At 61.3% G+C, this 18,286-nt stretch overlaps 1 protein-coding gene across 2 annotated transcripts; it reads right to left on the minus strand.

The window, feature by feature from the left end:
- Window positions 1-3,344: 3,344 nt before the first annotated feature.
- On the minus strand, window positions 3,345-16,877 carry CACTIN (cactin, spliceosome C complex subunit). 2 transcript variants are annotated; one of them, XM_011943439.1, is made up of 10 exons: window positions 16,358-16,877; window positions 13,651-13,746; window positions 13,093-13,238; window positions 12,034-12,196; window positions 11,825-11,939; window positions 7,050-7,242; window positions 6,130-6,252; window positions 5,719-6,026; window positions 4,616-5,124; window positions 3,357-3,686 (listed from the first exon to the last, which is right to left on the minus strand). In XM_011943439.1, exons 1-9 carry the CDS (start codon window positions 16,847-16,849, stop codon window positions 4,634-4,636), a joined length of 2,127 nt encoding a protein of 708 aa, XP_011798829.1. In that variant the 5' UTR covers window positions 16,850-16,877; the 3' UTR covers window positions 3,357-3,686; window positions 4,616-4,633. The 2 variants fall into 2 exon arrangements, with proteins under 2 accessions (XP_011798828.1, XP_011798829.1); XM_011943438.1 differs by having other exon boundaries at window positions 3,345-5,124.
- Between the last annotated feature and the right edge of the window lie 1,409 nt (window positions 16,878-18,286).

Here is an 18,286-nt window from a genome sequence, read left to right on the forward strand (position 1 = left end):
TCCCGGCGCTCCCACCGCCAGGCCCGCATTATTCACCATCTGGGCAGCACCCAAGGCCTGGAGGGGGCGGGGCAGGTCCAGGCGGATTGGCGCCCCGGGGGCGCCCAGACTCCAGGGCTCCAAATTCACTGGGTGCGCTGAAGCCCGGCACACGGTAGTGTTATGCCCTGCTTAATACATGCAGGACATATTTGAGGCCCCTTCCAGGGGTGGGGTGGGAGGACAGAGGAATGGGGGTTGCACCAGACTCCACAGCCAGACTGAGAAAGGTGGTCCCAGAGCAGGTGAGCCGGGAGGGCTGGGGTGACGGCATTGCATGGGAGAGTCTCTTGAGGAGGAGGCTGGGAGGTGGCTTTGGAGCCAGAGGAGGAAGGGTCTGGAGTGGGCGGCTGCAGTGGGGGATGGGCACTCTTTCCTGCCCACCTCCCAGCTCAGGCTGGGGAAGGAGGGATGGAGCCGGACAGGAATGCCTGAGAAGGTGCGGGATGCAGGGCCTGCAACCCTCTCTTTGCAGAGGGGGGTCCTTTGGCCTCCTTGGCCTTGTTTGCACACCAGAGCCAGACACGACCTTGAGTTAGGGACCGGACAAGTTGGCCTGGCCCTGACTCCACCCCACCCGGTCCCCTGGGCCCGGGAGGGCTGCAAGTCCAGGCTGAGTGAGGGGGATTCCCACCCTGGCCCGGTCCTCTCGTCAGCCCAGTCCGGAAGCCCCTTCCCCGGCTACCCCGCCCACTATCCTTCCTCCTCCTGGCCTTCAGCCACACCCAGTCTCCCTCCCGAAGCTCTATCCCATTGAGTCACCAGCCATTTAACACAATTTCTGTCTTCCCTGGTGAGGAGCCTGTCCACCTCCTATGGATCTGGCAAAACCCTGGCCCCAAGGCTGCTCTTCCGTGAAGCCGACCTGAATCTCCAAGTCTTACTCTCCCCAACGCCTCTCTTTGTTCCAGCCTATACAGTGGGACAATTATGAGCTCCAAGTGAGACCTGAAACCAGGCCTGCCCTTCAGGATGCCCTAGGCTGGAGAAAGAACTGGACACAGACTGTTCCAGCCCCCTGGAGTCAGGGCTGGGCCAAAGGAAGTGACAGGGCCTAGGGAAGCCCAGAGGTGAGCTAGGAAGGCATCTTGTGAGGAGAGGGCATGGTAAGTGGGGTTCTGTGGGATGAATAGGAGCTCCCCAGGTCTGGGATACATGGCAGTGACAGGAAATGCATATATAAAGCTTTGGAGGCAAAAGAGAGCATGAGGCCCTTGCTACACTAACTGCAAGGCGGGCAGATGTGGGGGGAGGAGGATGTGGGGCTGGGGATCCAGATGAGGGGGCAGTGAGAGGTGGAGGAAGGCTGTCCTGTCCCCACTTCCTCCGTCCTTGGCCCTGAGATAACAAGGACAATGTCTCTTCGGGGAAACAGCCTGGGCAGGGTTCAGAGAATGACACTTGCATTTAGCTTAAGTCTCACCACATCTCTGCAAGGCCGGGGGTAAAGATATTCTAAATTTTAGAGATGGGGAAACTGAGGCACGAATGGGGAACGATGCCGCGCCCACGTGTGGGATTGGAACATGAGTGCTGGGCTTCCCAGTCGTCTGGGGCTGGTTCCTGGAGGTCTCCTGGTCTTGGCCCGCCCCCCACAGGCACCTCGAGTTCAATGGGAGCACAGGAGACTCTGGTGGGAGGAGTTGTGAGGGGCTGGGGGGCAGATGGTGGGAACAGAGGCCAGGCTCAGGATGTGCCCCCCGTGGCTGCGGTTTCCGGCAAGGCCCGGGCAGGGAGCTTCTATTCTTAGCTCTGGACACAGCTAAAGTCAGGAAGTTGGGGTGGGGGCGGGGCAGCTTCCAGGACACCGGGTGAACCTGGGGCCAGGGTTGGGAGTCATGGGGCAGATGGGGTGGAGGTGTGCAGAGCCTACCCCTGGCCCCCACCTCCAGTCTGCCTACAGGATCTCCCTGACACCCAGCTTGGAGGCCCTCCCCGGCTCACGTGCCCTCTGTGGCTCCCTGGTGCCCTGTTCCCCCAGGCTCCTTAGCTTGGCCTGAGCCCTGTGTGCCCCCTGCCCTGGGAGGCCTCTGGCAAATCATATGCCTTGCCAGTTAGACGACAGCCATCTCCCTTAGGGTACAAAGGGCACGCGACGAGGAGGGAGCAGGATGTTGGGGCTGGGGGGACCTCTGCAGGGGCGGGTGGGGAAACTGAGGCAGGGACAGGGGTGGTGGTCTGGGATTGGCATTCTCCAAGGTAGAGAAACCCAGCTTCTAATACTGGCTCTGCCACTTTCTGGGCTTGAAAACTTGGGCTTTTGTGGGCCTCAGTTTCCCGAGCAGCCAAATGGAAGTAAATACTGTCACATATTGCTGGTGTGAGGTCTGGGTTAGGCCAGTACGGGCTGGACTGCGCCAGCCACGCACACACAACCTGGGCTGTGACTACAGAACCCAGCCTGTCTCAAACACCACTCTGGGCTCAAAAGTGCCTTGTAGTGTTGAGGATGTAGAGAGCTGCGATCACGCCACTGCACTCCAGCCTGCCTCAAAAGAAGAAAAAGTGCCTCCCGAGTCCAGCCCGGACTCAGCCCTGCTCCCAGCAGCCTGTCCTGATCGGCGGTGGAGCTGGCCAGGGACCCACGCAAGCGGCTGCCCAGAGGATTCTAAGATGGCTCTGGACATCTGCCGTCGGCTTGTGATGTCTGCTAAAGGCTAGGCCGGGGATGGCGGTGCCGTGTATGCTGCAATGCGATTGGGATTCTGGAGCAGGCTGGTCAGGGTCTGCAGTGTGGAGAGGGGACTCTGATCAGATGCATTTCCCTGGCCAGTTCCCAAGCCGTGTGTCAGAGACTCCTGAGATCCTGTTAGAGGCCGGGGCTGGGAGGTGACCAGTGACCTGGGAGAGTGCAGGATCTGCCTCCCACCTCTGCCTACTGCAGTGAGGACATTTGGGGAGGTTCATCCTGGGCACTGCGGCACGCTGGGCAGCATCCTTGGCCTCTACCCACTCCACGCCAGGAGCAGTCCCAAGGCGGGACCACCACGAATGTCTCCAGGCATGGCCAAGTGCTGCCCCCACGACAGCCTGGGCCCAGGCCAGCAGCTGTGTCCACCCTTGTACCCTTCCTCCCATCGTCTGGGGAATGGACCGTCACCCCACGGTGGGAAGCAACGCAGAGGGGGTGGGGGGCAAAGACAGAGCCGGGCACTAACGCAGCTCCCGAGGGACCACCGGGCCCCAGTTGGGTGCTGTGTTGTTTCCCAGGCTCTTCCCTTGTGACAAATGCACCGTGTCACAAATGCTGCCAGCAACTAGGGCAGCGGGTGTGGGGCATCAGGGACGCTACACTCTGCATTTCGGCAAACCTGAGATTATTCTAAAATAAAACGTTTATTAAAAAAACATGCAATCTTGCCAATAGGCAAGTTCCATGAGAATAAAATATCTTTTTTCCCACCTACAAAAGTCTTTTTAGAGAAACAAACGAAACGATTTCCAGATGAGGCAGGGCGTCTGGGCGGGGCTGTGGGTGGTCTGGGGCTGCTGCCTGGTGAGGCTGGGTGGCCCTTTGGGGGTCCGGGAGGCACATTCCATTTTGCTTCCGCTGGAGATGTTCCCGTCAGATGCTGAAGGAACAAGCCTGCCAGCTGGGCCACTCCAACCTGGGCTGTGGCATCCGTGTGGCCCTCGGCCCTCCTGGCCTGAGAAAGGGGAATGAGGAGCTACTGTCCTGACATGGGCGGAACTCGGGGTCACTGGTCTCCTGCCCCAAGGCCCTCTGAGCAGGCCAGATGGGGGGATCCCTGGGGGAAGCCCCTCACCATTCTCCAACCCCCGGGCTTGGGGAGCCCCCGCCCTCCAGGCCCTGTGCTCGGAGGCCGGGGGAGAACGGCTCAGTGGCTTTTGGTTCTCATGACCATGAGCGGAACGGGAACCCCGATGTGCCCTCCATACCCAGCTGCGGGGAAATGGACCCACAGCCAGCACGGGTGAGTTGGGGGCCAGGCCCTGCAGAGTTTGGGTGTCCAGATGGTCTCTTCCACAGTGGCGGATCGGGTGCCAGCAGGGTCCTGGCCTCAATGCTGCCAATGCGGGTGAGGGTGGCCTGTGGGCAGGGCTGGAGCTGCCCCACAGCCGCGGGCTCTGCCTCAAACGCCCAATGGGTGCCCCGTGATGTGTCGGGGCTGGCCTTGAGTTTCCTGCTTCTCACAAGCCTGGCACCGCCAAGCCCGGGCCCCGCTGGCCCATCTCCACGGCACACTGTGTGGCTGCCGCCTGTGGCAGGCCCTGTGGACCCCACACCCAGCCTGGCTGAGGCGCGGCGGAGCGTGTCCGCCTGGGCAGTGAGGTCAGCTGGAGGCTGCTGGCCGCCCTTGTGCTCTAAAGATGCCCCCAGCGCCCCCTCTGATGCCTCGGGACCCTGGGCCAGCCTGTCCCAGCATGTCCTCAGCTCACCAAGGCAGGCTCTATGGGGACCCTCCTCTTACACAGGGGGAAACGGAGGCCCGGCGAGGGGAAGATGCAGCCTGAGGTGAGATGTGAACCCGTGGCCCTTCAGCCCAGACAGTGGCCCTGGAGTGACTGTCAGCTTCACCAAAGTCCCTTTATTGCGGCCCCCGAGGACACCTGCCTGCCGTTCCCCGGGGCATCACCGCCGGTAGCGGTAGCGCTTGAAGTGGAACCACAGCTGGAAGATGCCGTTGGCAAACTGGCAGCGGAAGCCGTGGCGGTGCGAGTATTCCCACTCGCGGTTGACGATCTTGAAGGCGATGTCCTCATAGGGCGGCCCCGCGTGGAAGCGCAGGATGGCGAAATCCTTGTTGTCCGGGCAGGCCTCCAGGAAGTACTCGGGCGTGGAGCGCTTGTCGATGAGGTCGGGGTAGAAGATGTTGAACTTGTAGCCCTGCACGATCTTGGGCGGTGGGTTGTCGAAGTCGTAGTGTGTCTGGTTGTATTTGTTCCACTCGAAGCCCGTGTGCACGCGGTTGAAAAAGCGCGGCTTGCGTGGCCGGTACTTGTCGGCCCACAGGTAGGCCTTGCCGGTGAGCGGCATCTCCACGCTGAACTGCGCCTCGTCCTGGCCCATGCCCTCTTTGGCCCGCCGGAAGAAGATGTCCTCGGCGCTCTCGCTGGCGTCTCCTGCGGGTGGGACGGCGTTCACCCGGGCCTCGGCCTCCCCCTGCGTCCTGGCCTCCCTCCCAGCCTGACAGGGGAGGCCGCCGGTGTAAACAGGCTGGGGCGGGCTAAGGCACATGGTGGGGGACAGGGCCTGGGGGACCCTAAGATCCGCACTATCCACTCTGGGCCCCGGACCTTGGTTGTCGTATCTATCGTCCTCCTGGGTGGGGACCAAGCGCAGCGCGCTTCCCCGCCAAGCAGCAGGAGAGCCTGGTGGTTCGGGCCTGGCTGCGGGATCCAGCCCCACGCACGACCCCTGAGGGGGTCCTGGCCCAGGAATTTTCTGAAGCTGGTATTTTCTCCTCTTAGGACGGAGGCCGCCCTGGGAGTGCTCGGACAGCGGCCGGTGAAAGATTCCACCACCTGTGGCCCCAAGGCCAGCGGGCCAGCAAGTCCAGGATGAATGAGTGACCGCCCCAGGGCACGTGCAGGTGACTGAAGGGACGCTCAGAGATCGGGGGAGAAGAATCAAGCAGCTCCCCATTGACGTCAGGGGTTCCCCCAGGAAATGAGGCTGGAAGAGCCCCGCCCCCTGGCCTCCAGCCCCGCCCTTACCCGTGACCTGGAGCTGCTGGCGCGAGAGCTGCAGGCGCTGCAGGTCCTCATCCGGCTCCAGCACGTGCGCGTCCAGTGGCAGCTCATGAGCCGTGAGCAGCCGCGGGCTGTACCTGCCAGCGTCGTAGTCATCCAGGCTCTGCTGAATCAGGTCCTCCTCCATGAGCACCGCCTCGCCCTCGCCCTCGCCCTCACCGTCGCCGTCGCCCTCGCCCTCTGTCGGGGCCGCGCCGTCCACCTCGGCCTCCGCGGGGCCGCCCTCCGAGGAGGGCCCGGGCGGGGTGGGCGCTGCGTCCTCAGGCTCCAGGCTGGAGAGGAGAGAGCGTTGGAGGGGCGGAGGCCGCCCACGGCCCCTCCATCCTGTTCCGCGTCTGCATCGGCGTCCCGGGGTGCCGGCCAGGCCGGGCCTACCTGCGGCTGGGGGACTGAGGCTCCTGCTTAAGGATGGGGAACAGCGGCTCGCTCTCCACGCCCTGCTCCTGCTTCAGTTTGTACAGCTTCTGCCGCAGCACGTCCTGGTGGCGCTCGCGCAGCCTGGGACGGAGGGCCGGGGTCACCCACGTGGAGGCGAAGGGGCTCCGCGCCCCACCCCCACAGAGATTCTCACGCCCCTTTTTGCTGCAAAGACCCTGAGAAGGTGGCGAGCAGCCACGGCTCTGGCTGGGACGGTTGGCCAGTTCAGGGTCAAGGCTTATGGGAGCGAGGACGAGGGGACCCAGCTACCCGGAGAACCATGCTGTGGCAGGGAGGGGTGGGTCTCCGTCTCACGTTGGAGTCTCCGTGTCTTGTGGCTGGGGCTGGCCAGGAGAAGGAGCCAAGCAGGACACCAGCCAACAAGCATGATAAATTCAGAGACATTTACAGATTAGCAAGGGAAACATGTATTTACACAGCGGTGCCAAAAACACTCCAGGAATCTGTACACAGCCAGAGGCCGGGAGGCAAGAGCACCGGGAGGGCTCGGGCCTGGGTGGAAGGCGTCATGGACAGGCAGGCGGCCTCGCGGCGTCCCGTGATGCCATGGCTGCCGGAGCCAAGTACTCGTTAAAGGGCAGAAACTCCTGGGGAGCCTGTGAGACCAACGGGGCTCAGGACTCCGGGTGAGGGCACTGGAGCATCCTGGGGCCTTCCCGCTAGGGGACAGGCCTGTGCGACCCCCGGCCCCCCTTCATCACTCATAGGTGGGCCCCGGCCAGTTGGCACTTTCCTGCCCCCCTCCACCCCACAAGGTCCCAGGAGGAGGCGAGACCCACCCCACCCAGGACCCAGGAGGGGGTGAAACCCACCCCACTTGGACAGCACCACCCCTGGTGCCCGCACCCAGTGCTCACCGGGCCCGCGCCATATGGGCACGCAGCTGCTGCAGGAGGCTCTCCCAGTAGCCCATGTCCAGGTTGGGGCCCCCTGCACGGATCTTGCCCTCGATGCCCTGGAAGATGACTTGCAGCTGGTTGTACGTCTTCCCCTTGAACACCGACTGCACGTCGGAGCTGACGGAGGCGTTCACCCCCTCGCGGCGCTCACCTGCAGCGGGGTGGGGCCATGGGGGTGGTTCCACATTTCCTAGATGCTCCTCCACCCCATCAGGGCCTCCTCCCCTGCCATGGGGGGGTCCCCCTCCCCCCCTCTTCCCCCACAGGGGTCCTATCCAGTCCAATTCCCTCCCCTCACAGGGGTCCCGCCTCCTCACTGGTCTCAGGTTGCCCCCACCCTGGCCACAGCGGAGAGAGAGGGTGGGTGGAGGCTGGGAGCCATGTTAAAATGCAGATGCTGCCTTGCCTGGAGGCCCAGACCCCTAGCGTCGGGGAGGCCACGACTGGCCTGAGAATGACCTCCCTAGGTGAGTCTGACATGTGGGTCTGGGAACCCTGGTCGTGGGCCTGGCCCACCCACCTGGCCCAACTCTGCCCTGGCCTTGGGCAGCCCATGAGGGGGTGAGGGGTGTGCTCAGTAGCCAAGTTCTCTGGAATTCAGATCTGCTCTGCCAGCCTGGGCTGTGTGACTGTGGGCAAGTGGCTTGCCCTCTCTGGGCCTTGGTTTCCCTCTGTGAAGCCCAATGATCCAGGGAGCTCTGCCCTGGCAAAGAAGGCCGCCCTGCTGGCCCCTGGGGAAGTCCTGGGGCCGCCCAGGACAAAGGGCTCCCTGCTGCCGCCCCCCATCCTACATGGAATCTGTCTGGCATCTACCACTGGCCCGGGGGCCCGAGGCTCAAGTCCCTCCGAGATAGACAGGGAGGCCGTTGACGGCAGGAGTGGGTGCTGGGAGGCTGGAGCCCAGCCTGACTCCACGCGCTCTGCCCATACCACGTGGCATGCCGGCAGCCTCAGGGCTGCTCTCAGGACACCGCCACCCACCCCGCTGGGTCTGGCCTCACCTCACAACCCTGCCCCCTTGCTGCCCGTGCCTGACCCCTGCCACCTCTGGGCCTTTGCACGCGCGTGCTTCCTGCCAGCCACCCATCCTTCTCTGTCCCGTTCGCCTCCTGAATTCCTCGCATCCTCCATGCTCAGTGAGAACATCCCTTCCGCCAGGAAGCCCTCCCTGACCATCCAGCGATGGCAGCTACCCGAGGCAGGCACTGAGGCTCGCTGCTGCTGCTCCCCACACCATGCTGGGCCCAGAGGGAGCTTGGTGTATGGCTGCTGGGGACACACCAGGTGGAGGTGACCAGCGCAGGCACCCTGCTCAAAACCTGCCTTCTCTAGTCCCCACTGGCGGACAGAGGGTCAAGAGGCCCACACCCAGACCACAGGGGACTGGATAGGGTCTAGACGAACCTGAGTCCCCTCCAGCCAATCACCTGGGACCGTGGAATCGGCACCCGGAGCTGCAGCCCCTTTGCTGGGCTCTAAATGGCACTGGAATCTGTGGCAGCCGCAGCCAAGCAGAGCAGGGCTGTGCTCGGACAGGCGAGGCTGCCACGAACACTGAAACCCAAGCAGAAGAGCCCGGGGAGCCAGGCGCCGCCAAGTCAACGTTTATAGAAAGTCGGGTCTGGACGTGCTGCTGCATGTCTGGACACCTCCCGAATGCCCACAAGGGGGCCCAGAGGGTTTAGGGGGGCCCCAGCAGCTGCTAGAGGCTGGGGGTGCAGGCCAAGGGCCCCGGAGCTTTGTGGAAAAAGGCCAGGCCCTATACAGGGTGGGACGCTAATGAGGCTGAGCTGGGATGACACCCATTTTCTTTTTTTTTTGAGACGGAGTCTGGCTCTGTCACCCAGGCTGGAGTGCAGTGGCGCCATCTCGGCTCACTGCAAGCTCCGCCTCCCGGGTTCCCGCCATTCTCGTGCCTCAGCCTCCCAAGTAGCTGGGACTACAGGCGCCGCCATCACACCTGGCTAATTTTTGTAATTTTTAGTAGAGACGGGGTTTCACCATGTTGGTCAGGATGGTCTCGATCTCCTGACCTTGTGATCCGCCCACCTCGGCCTCCCAAAGTGCTGTGATTACAGGCGTGAGCCACCGCGCCCAGCCAACACCCATTTTCTACTGCACAACCTACTATAGGGTTAGAACTTCCTAGAAAAAGCTAGGTGCACCAAAATCTCACAAATCACCATTAAAGAACTCATTCATGTAACCGGCCAGGGGTGGTGGCTCATGCCTGTAATCCCAGCACTTTGGGAGGCTGAGGTGGGTGGATTACGAGGTCAGGAGATCAAGACCATCTTGGCTAACATCGTGAAACCCTGTCTCTACTAAAATACAAAAAATTACCCGGGTGTGTGGTGCGCCTGTAATCCCAGCTACTTGGCAGGCTGAGGCAGGGGAATCGCTTAAACCCGGGAGGTGGAGGTTGCAGTGAGCTGAGATCGTGCCACTGCACTCCTGCCTGTTGACAGAGCAAAACTCCGTCTCAAAAAGAAAAAAAAAAGAAAAAAAAAAAAAACAACAAAAACACCTTATTCATGTAACCAAACACCACCTATTCCCCAATAACCTACAGAAATAAAAAACTTAAATAATTTTGTAAGAAAACAAAAAGTATGCAGTGGCTCACGCCTTTAATCCTAGCCCTTTTGGAGATGAGGCAGGAGGATTGCTTGAGTCCAGGAGTTCAAGACCAGCCTGGGCAACACAGTGACACCCCATCTCTACAAAAAAATTTAAAAAGTGGCTGGGCATGGTGGCTTACACCTGCAATACCAGCACTTTGGGAGGTTGAGTCAGGTGGATCATGAGGTCAAGAGATTGAGAGCATCTTGGCCAACATGGTGAAACCCCGTCTCTACTAAAAATACAAAAATTAGTTGGGCGTGTTGACGCGCGTCTGTAGTCCCAGCTACTTGGGCAGCTGAGGCAGGAGAATCGCTTGAATCTGGGAGGCGGAGATCGCAGTAAGCCGTGATTGCACCACTGCACTCCAGGCTGGTGACAGAGTGAGACTCCTTCTCAAAAAATAAGTAAAATAAAATAAATTAGCTGGGTGTGGTGGTGAGTGCCTATAGTCCCAGCTACTAGGGAGGCTGAGGTGGGAGGATCACCTAAGCCCAGAAAGTCAAGGTTACAGTGAGCCTTGATCGTGCCACTCAACTCTAGCCTGGGAGACAGAGCGAGACCTTGTCTCTGAAAAATGAAAAGTAAAAGAAAAAGCCCAATTAATTTAAGAAGACCAAGACAGGGGCTCTGTGGGTCTCCGGGGGGACAGTAAAATCAAGACCCCTCGTTTCCCTTCTCCTGGAAATCATGCTGAAAGGAGAATCAGAAAAACTCCCTCAGAGGACACCAAAGCCACCTGGGGTCCCCAGCTGTAATGTGTGAGGGGGAGGGTGGGCTGAGGCAGACATGGTGGAGGCAGAAGGCCATGGAAGGGACTGAAGAGGCTGGGGCCTAGGACAATGGGGCATGCTGGAAATGCCTCCCAGGCTTATGGGAGAGGGCAGGGCCCAGGGAATGGTGGAAATACCTCCCAGGCTTCCTGCAGCCAGCGGGTAGGGTCTGGGGCTTCTGGAGGAAAATGTACTGCCCCCAGAAGTCTTTCTCCGGCCCCACTGCCACCAGCAGGAGCACACAAAGACCCTTACGGACACATCTCTGACGCTGGAGAATTGCCCTGCCCCTCTGAGGTTACGGGAGGATGCGCCCCACAGAGGCAACCACTGGAGGGACGCGATGGCTGAGTGACCTCCACCTCCGGGGAAGACAAGCTCCCCTGGAAGAGAGGAAAGTCACAAGCTCTTTCCTAGAAGGACCTGCCACAGACCATGCTGAGGGCTGTAAGTGACACTGACCCAGCCTCCAGAGATCCTCAGCCACCATGGGCTGGTGGCAGCCAAGGCTTGAGAGGGCAGCGGAAGGACCGGGTCTGTTGACAGGGACGCGTGGCCCATGAGAGCCAGGCATTGTTACAGCAGCTGCTGGGGCATGGATTTTGGGGGAGAGGGGCCGGGGCTGCTGTGGTTGGCTTTTATACCGGGGGGGTCTCATCTAGGGCAATTCTGCCCCCAGGAGACTCTGGGCGATGTCTGGGACATCTGCGGTTGTCAGGACTAGGGGTGCTCCTGACCCGGGGTGGGTGGAGGCCGGAGACGTTGCTCAGCACCCTGCAGTGCCCAGGACGGCCCCACCCTAGGGAACGGCCCAGCCCGAATGTCCGCAGTGCTCGGGGTAGACGCTGTAGAGCGTCCCGGGTGACCGCACGTGTGCAACCACACGGAGGGGAGGGAAACATGATTTTAAAAGCCCATCAGGTTGGAGGAGCAGGAACCGACCCGTGGGAGGGGGAGCGCCCTGAACCAGGGCTGCGCAGCCTTCAGGCCGGTGGAGTGAGACCTGCTCTCACGCAGGCAGAACCCGTGGGCACTGACACCCAAGCAGAAAGCCCTGCGGCTCCGGGAGGCCAGGCACCGACGAGCCAGCGCTTACCGGATGCGGGATCTACCGCTGCTGGCCCTGCACCCCAGAGGCCCGCCCCCCTGCACCCCTCCCAGGGCCTACTGCCTGCTGCTGCCGCCCCCTGGTGGCTCGGCCCAGAAGGGGAGGCCCCAGTTGGGGAAACTGAGGCCTGAAAAGAGCACCAGGCCCCACAGCGAGTCTGAGGCTTCTGGGTGAACCCTGCAGCCCCCGCAGCGCCCCCAGAGCCCAGGTGCACGCCCACCCACAGTTACCTGGCCCCTTGCCCGAGGCCTCCAGCTTGCGGAGCTTGGAGATCTCGTCCTCGGTGATGGTGGTCATGTCCCGCCAGAAGTCGGCGTTCTTGCCCTGCTCCAGCTCCATGTAGACCTGGGGGCAGGCGGCGGGGGTCAGGGCACGAGCGTGGCTGCGGTGGGATGGGGGTGAGTGTGCAGGTTGGAGGAGCATCGGGGGGGCCGGGTACCTGGATGTCCTCCAGCAGGTCCTCCATGTCAGCCACGGTGAGGCCGTTGAGGAACGTGTAGGGCTCGTGCATCTCCACGGCCAGGTCGTCATCCTCGGCGCTGATGTACTTGGCCAGCAGGTCGATGGGCTTGGCCCGCCCGTCCCGGATGCGGATCTTGGAGCTGTGGGAAGCGGGGAAGGTGGTGTCAGAGCCTGGGCTGTACCCTCCATGCTGAACGCCCTGCCCTTGGGGTGACTGCACCAGTGGGAGCTGGGGAGGGGGCCTCACATGCTGGGGGTGGTCAGGGAAGGCTTCCTGCAGGAAGAGGAGGAGGCATAAGGTAGAGTGAGGCAGGTCAGCCAGAGGGCACAGGCCAGCAGGGCAAAGTGCACACAGCGTGGGCCCGGAGGGTGGGCCAGGTGGGAGGGGCTTCCTGGAGGGCCTCTGGGATGTGCCCGGGAGGGCGGCTTCTATGTGGACGGTGATGGGGAAGAGTGGAGGAGCTGAAGCAGAGGCAGGCTGAGGGGCCAGAGTAGTCCCTGCCTCACAACCACCTCCTCCCCAAGGCAGACAACTCGGGGCGGAGAGCCAGGGCTTCTGCTCTGGGCCTGCAGGGGTACGTGTTGTAGGCGGTCCCTGGTCCAACCCAAGAACCCGTCACCAGGCAGGCCTGAGCTGGGAGGAGCCTGATGTCACCCACCACGGGGCCCAAGGCAAGTAGGAATACGCCAGAGCCTCAGCTTACTTGTCTGTAAACCGGGTGGACAGGGGCGCCACCCTCGTGGGCAGAGTGTGGGAGGGACAACCGCAGTCGGTGCAGGCCTGGCGTCCAGCACGCATGGTGGCGTGGGGTGCCGTACACCTGGGCCCCTCTCCTCTGCACCCAGTCCAGCGGGGGAGGGCGGGAGGCAGGAGCCTCGCTGCCCGGGTAGGGGTCAGGAAGGGAAGGTTCCAGGAAGTGCCGCGTTGGGACCCTGAGGGGTGGGAAAGCAGTGCCCTCCACACAGGGTGCAGGGTGTCAGCCAGTGCCCGGCCCTGGCTCAAGTCTGGGTCGGGGGAGGGGGAGGCCCGGCGCACCGCAGTTTGGCCTGCTGGAGGTGGAAGTTGTCCTCCTGCTCCTCCCACGTCTTGAAGTGCTCCGCCTCCTTCTCACGCTGCAGCATCTCCAGCTCCTGCTCGCGCATGGCCTTCTCGCGCTCCCGCTCCAGTCGCAGCTGCTTCACCTGCAGGCACAGGAGACTGAGGGCAGCCGGGGCCGTGGGGTCTGCTGGGCTGCGATGGGGGCCAAGCCCCTACCTGGCTGCCCTGGGCACAGGGATTGGTCTGGAGATGCCTCTGCTGGTGCACAGACCTTGGGAAGGGAGGGCCCTCCTGCCTGAGACTCAGCAGCTCAGAGCGGCTGGGGTCCTTGCGGCGACCCTGAAGGGAGCATCTCGGAGTGAAGGCCCGAGGCCAGCAGAGCCAAGGTGGAGGGAAATGGCTTCCTGGGGCCATGGTCTAAGACCCTGGATCCAGCCTTACCTGAAGCCAGCCCCCGGGACTTCCCACCTAAGTCCCCTCAAGTTCCGCCACAGGGGGTGGGCCTCCAGGCTCTGGAGAGGGAGGGCCCTGCCCAGCAGGCTGGTGGGCACCTACCTTCTGCAGCTCCAGTCGGTTGTCCTCCTGGATCCTCTTGTTCCGCTCCTTCAGCTCCTTCTCCTCCAGGTGGCTGATCCCCTTCTTCTCCAGGGCCTGGAAGTGCCAAGCACACCCGTCTGAGCACAGACCTGCCCCTCGCCCCCTCCTCGGCTCCTTCGTCCAAGAGATTGACCACGCCCTCGTTTTGCAGAGAGAGGCAACCTGCCCGCACTGCACGTCTTCCAACCCCCTCCTCAATGCTCCTGAAACCAAGTGGATCCAATTCAGCACGGACACGGACCCCCACTGGGAGTGAGACGCATGCAAAGGGCAAGGGGCCACCCCAACTTCCAACAGGAGGGGCCTCACTCAGGGCCACCCCAATCCCAACAGGAGGGGCTTGCTTGGGGCCACCCCAACTCCCAACAGGAGGGCCTCGATCAGGGCCTCCCCAGCCCCCAACAGAAGAGCCTTGCCCCGGGCCTGCTGACTCGCTTTACCCGGGAGTCTGGCTGCTTCGGATTTGAAGGCCATGACCTCAGCAAGTCAGGGTCCCCCACTGTGCGTGGGATGGGGCAGGAACAGTGAGTGGGGGCAGCAGCAGCTCTGAAAGCAAACCTGTGGGGTCATGATGGGGCCTGTCCCACACAGCAGGGCACGGGGCAGCCACGGATGGGCACCGTCCCAGCCTGGAGCCCCTCAAAGCTGGCTTCTTCCAGCAGCTTTCTAGGAGCCTGGTGAGGAGCCCCCACTTCCCAACCACCCTCCCCAGGTTCCAAGCGCCCCGTCACCATGAGGGGGTTCCAGGACCCCCTGCCACCCAGAAGAACCGGCCTCCAGGGACACAGGCTGCCTGGCTGGGGACCACCCCCTAGATGCCCAGGCCACTCTGTGGTCTATCCAGCCCGGCCTGGGGCCACTCCCACAAGTGTTAATGATGACCACGGCTTCCTCCTCCATGGCCGCCCTCCCAGGGCTCACGGCGGTGCCCAGCACACCGCAGGCGCACAGCACACAGTGGCGAGGAAGTGCCAGGCAGCAGTGGGTGCCTCCATAAAGAACCCTGGGGGGCCTGGGGAGCAAGGGGCCGGGAAGGGCTCTCTCAAGAGGGTACATGTCAGTGGAGGCCTGACAAAAGAGAACAGCCCGGGAAGGGGCAGAGCATGGCCAGGCAGGGGTGCAGTGGTGTGAGGGCCCCAAGGCGGAAGGCGCCCGCGGTGTTCTCAGACGACACTGGGCAGAAGCCACCTGGGGACCCCACAGCTCCCAACTGTGCAACCAGCGAGCAGGTGCAGTCGGCCCAGTCCACCCGTTGCCTGCTCCACCCCCTCCACAAGTGGGCGCTGCTTCAGATGAGCTGTGTCCCCCACAGGCACATCCCCGTCTGAACCCCTGCAGCTGTAACGGTGACCCTATGTGAAATGAGGTCTTGGCCGGGCACGGTGGCCCACGCCTGTAATCCCAGCACTTTGGGAGGCCAAGGCGGGCAGATCACTTGAGGTCAGGAGCTCGAGACCAGCCTGACCAACATGGTTAAACTCCATCTCTACTAGAAATACAAAAATGAGTCGAGTGTGGTGGCGCATGCCTGTGATTCCAGCTACTTGGGAGGCTGAGGCACGGGAATCACTTGAACCTGGGAGGCGGAGGTTGCAGTGAGCGAGGATCGCGCCACTGCACTCCAGCCTGGACAACAGAGCGAGAGTCTGTCTCAAAAAGAAAAAAAAAAAGTGATGAGGTCTCGCGAAGGTAGGTGAGATGAGGTCACCCTGGAGGTGAATGGCCCTCATCCAATGCCTGGTGTCCTCGTGAGAAGAGGAACATTTAGACACAGACGCACGGAGAAGGCCGTGTGGAGACAGAGATGGGGAGCCAGCCACGCAACACAAGAACAGGCCGGGTTCTGCGGCCACAAGCCAGGGAGGGCTCCGGAGTCACCAGCCATGACTGGGAGCTGGGAGAGGCAGGAGGGGCTTCCCCTCGGCCCCCGGAGGGAGTGCGGTCCTGCCCACACCTGCCCGCGCCTTGATGTTGGACTTCTGGCCTCCAGAACGAAGAGATGATAAGTTCTGTTGTTTTATGCCACGAGTGTGGCTAGTGGTTACATGGGAGGCGCAGAATGAAACAACCAGCTCAAGACGACGGAGCACCTGGAACTGTGGAACCCTGTCCTGGGTACGTGACGCCAAGAGCTGGCGCTCTAGACAGGTTCCAGGTCGGGCTGGTGTTTGGGGCAAAGAACAGCTGAAGCTTACACCGCAAGAGACACAGCTAATGGCAAGAAAGTGATGGCGAGCTGGGCGCAGTGGCTCACACCTGTAATCCCAGAACTCTGGGAGGCTGAGGTGGGAAAATCACTTGAGCTTAGGAGTTCGAGACCAGCCTGGCCAACACAGTGAGACTCCATCGCTACAAAAAAATTACAGAACTAGCTGGGCATGGTGGTGGTGCTTGTGGTCCCAGAAAGTCAAAAGGTTGAGGAAGGAGGATTGCTGGAGGCCAGGAGGTCAAGGCTGCAGTGAGCCACAATCACGCACTGCACTCCAGCCTGGGCGACAGAGTGAGACCCTGTGTCCAAAAAAAAAAAAAAAAGGCTGATGGCGGCAGAAGCTGGCTTTTGCTGTCTTTCACGGTTGAGTGCAGGCTGGGAGTGTCTCGAGCGCTGGGGTCTCCAGAAACAGTGGAGGTGCTACAGGGACAGAAGCCACCACCCGGCGGGGCCCACCTTGTTCCAGATGAAGGTGCCCAGCAGGTTGTTGTCTCCGAAGGGGTTGTCGGTGTTGGTGTAGCCCATGTACTCCTCACCCCAGCCCATCTTCTCCCGCTTCTTGCGCTCCTTGGCCTCCTTCTTGGCCAGCCGCCGTGCGCGCTTCTCCTCGGGCGTCTCGAAGGCCTTCATCAGCTCCTCCTGCTGCTTCCGCTCCTCCCGCAGGCGCAGCCGCTCCTGCAGGTTCTGCTGCTGGCTCAGGGCGGCCGCGGCCGCCCGGGGGCTCTGGGATCGCCGTGGAGACGCAGAGCTGGACGCTGAGGAGCTAGGGGACCAGGAGCGCGCACGCCGTCGCCGGTGAGCCCACTGGCCCCGTGACTGCTCCTCTCCCGAGTCTGACTGAGAGGACCCATCCCTCGAGCACCACCGGGGCCGCGGGGGGCTCCGGCTTCGCATCCCTGAGCGCTGCCACCGCTCTTCCTCCGAATCTGACCTGCAGAGAGGACCCATGGACGCCTGCTCAGTGCCTGCCGCTGTCATCTGCTCCACAGATGCTTACTGGGTACCTTTAGCAGGAGGGGGGCAGGCACTGTTCTAGGTTCTGGGGATGTAGCAGTGACTCAAACACTGATGGCTTCTGCCTTCCTGGGCTTACCCTCTGGTGGGTCCCAACAAGGAAGAGAGCAATAAATAAACACACCATGCAATGGCAGGCAGAGGCAGAAGCCATAGAGAGTAGATGCCGAGCACAGGGGCTGCGGCTGGCGCTGCAGGGCCCAGGGCAGAGAGGGGCTCTCTCAGGAGCTGACACTGAGCCAAGGTCTGGAGGGAGTGGGGAGGCAGCGATGGGTGGATTTGGAGGGAGAGTGTTCGAGGCAGAACAAGAGCAAGGGCCTAGAGGCAGGTACTGACTTGGCACGTTCTAAGAACAACACGGAGGCTGTGTGGCTGAGACAGAGTGTGGGGGAGAGGGAGGAGGCGAGGGCAGGGAGGTGGCTGGGGCTGGTGATGCAGGAGTTACAAGGGTATGAACCAGGGGACCCGAACGCATCTAGGTTGTCAAGGGAGGGCTTCCTAGATGGAAGTGGCATTTGAGCTGGTCCCACAGGATGGACAGGAGTTAACACAATAGAGGCAGGGAATGGAAGATGCACAACCCCAGGGCTGGTTCAGGGGCCTCTAATTGTATTTATTAGAGACAGGGTCTACTAGACACAAAGTCTACTGGAGACAAGGTCTATATTTTTATTCATTCGAGAGAGGGTCTCCCTCTGTCACCCAGGCTGGAGTGCAGTGGCACGATCAGAGCTCACTGCAGCCTTGACCTCCTGGGCTCAAGCCATCCTCTCGCCTCAGCCTCCTGAGTAGCTGGAACTACAGGTGCACACCACCACGCCCAGCTAACTTTTTACATTTTTTTGTACAGAGGGGGTCTTGCTATGTTGCCCAGGCTGGTCTTGAACTCCTGGGCTCAGGCAAGCCTTCTGTCTTAGCCTCCCGAAGTGTTGGGATTACAGATGTGAGCCACTGCACCCAGTCACGTTTAGGGGTCTTTGTACACAGAGAACTGACAAATATTTTGTTAAATGTTCTACCCATTAAGCTCATGCCAAAAAATCTAAACTATGTTGAAACCAATCATTGTGGAGCCCTTAAATATTGGCCACAAATTCGATTGAATTTTCCTGAACATTAATTCTAACTACATATCTAGCGTGGCAAATTATTGCAAATAACTCCACTACCAGAAAATGGCAGCAAAAAAACACAAAGATGACATTAACAAGACTTATGGCCAGGTGCGGTGGCTCAAGCCTGTAATCCCAGCACTTTGGGAGGCCAAGACAGGTGGATCACGAGGTCAGGAGATCGAGACCATCCTGGATAACCCGGTGAAACCCCGTCTCTACTAAAAAATACAAAAAACTAGCCGGGCGAGGTGGCGGG

This window comes from Colobus angolensis, unplaced genomic scaffold (assembly GCF_000951035.1).
Source record: "Colobus angolensis palliatus isolate OR3802 unplaced genomic scaffold, Cang.pa_1.0 Scaffold22, whole genome shotgun sequence".
In the NCBI taxonomy this organism is placed as follows: Eukaryota; Metazoa; Chordata; class Mammalia; order Primates; family Cercopithecidae; genus Colobus; species Colobus angolensis.

Excerpts from the sequence above, each read along its gene's own strand:
- CACTIN (XM_011943438.1), bottom strand. The coding sequence starts at position 16,849 with ATGGGTCCTCTCTGCAGGTCAGATTCGGAGGAAGAGCGGTGGCAGCGC. Across the intron at positions 13,747-16,357 it reads GCACCTTCATCTGGAACAAG|GCCCTGGAGAAGAAGGGGAT; the intron begins GTGGGCCCCGCC and ends TGGCACTTCCAG. Across the intron at positions 13,239-13,650 it reads ACCGACTGGAGCTGCAGAAG|GTGAAGCAGCTGCGACTGGA; the intron begins GTAGGTGCCCAC and ends CTGTGCCTGCAG.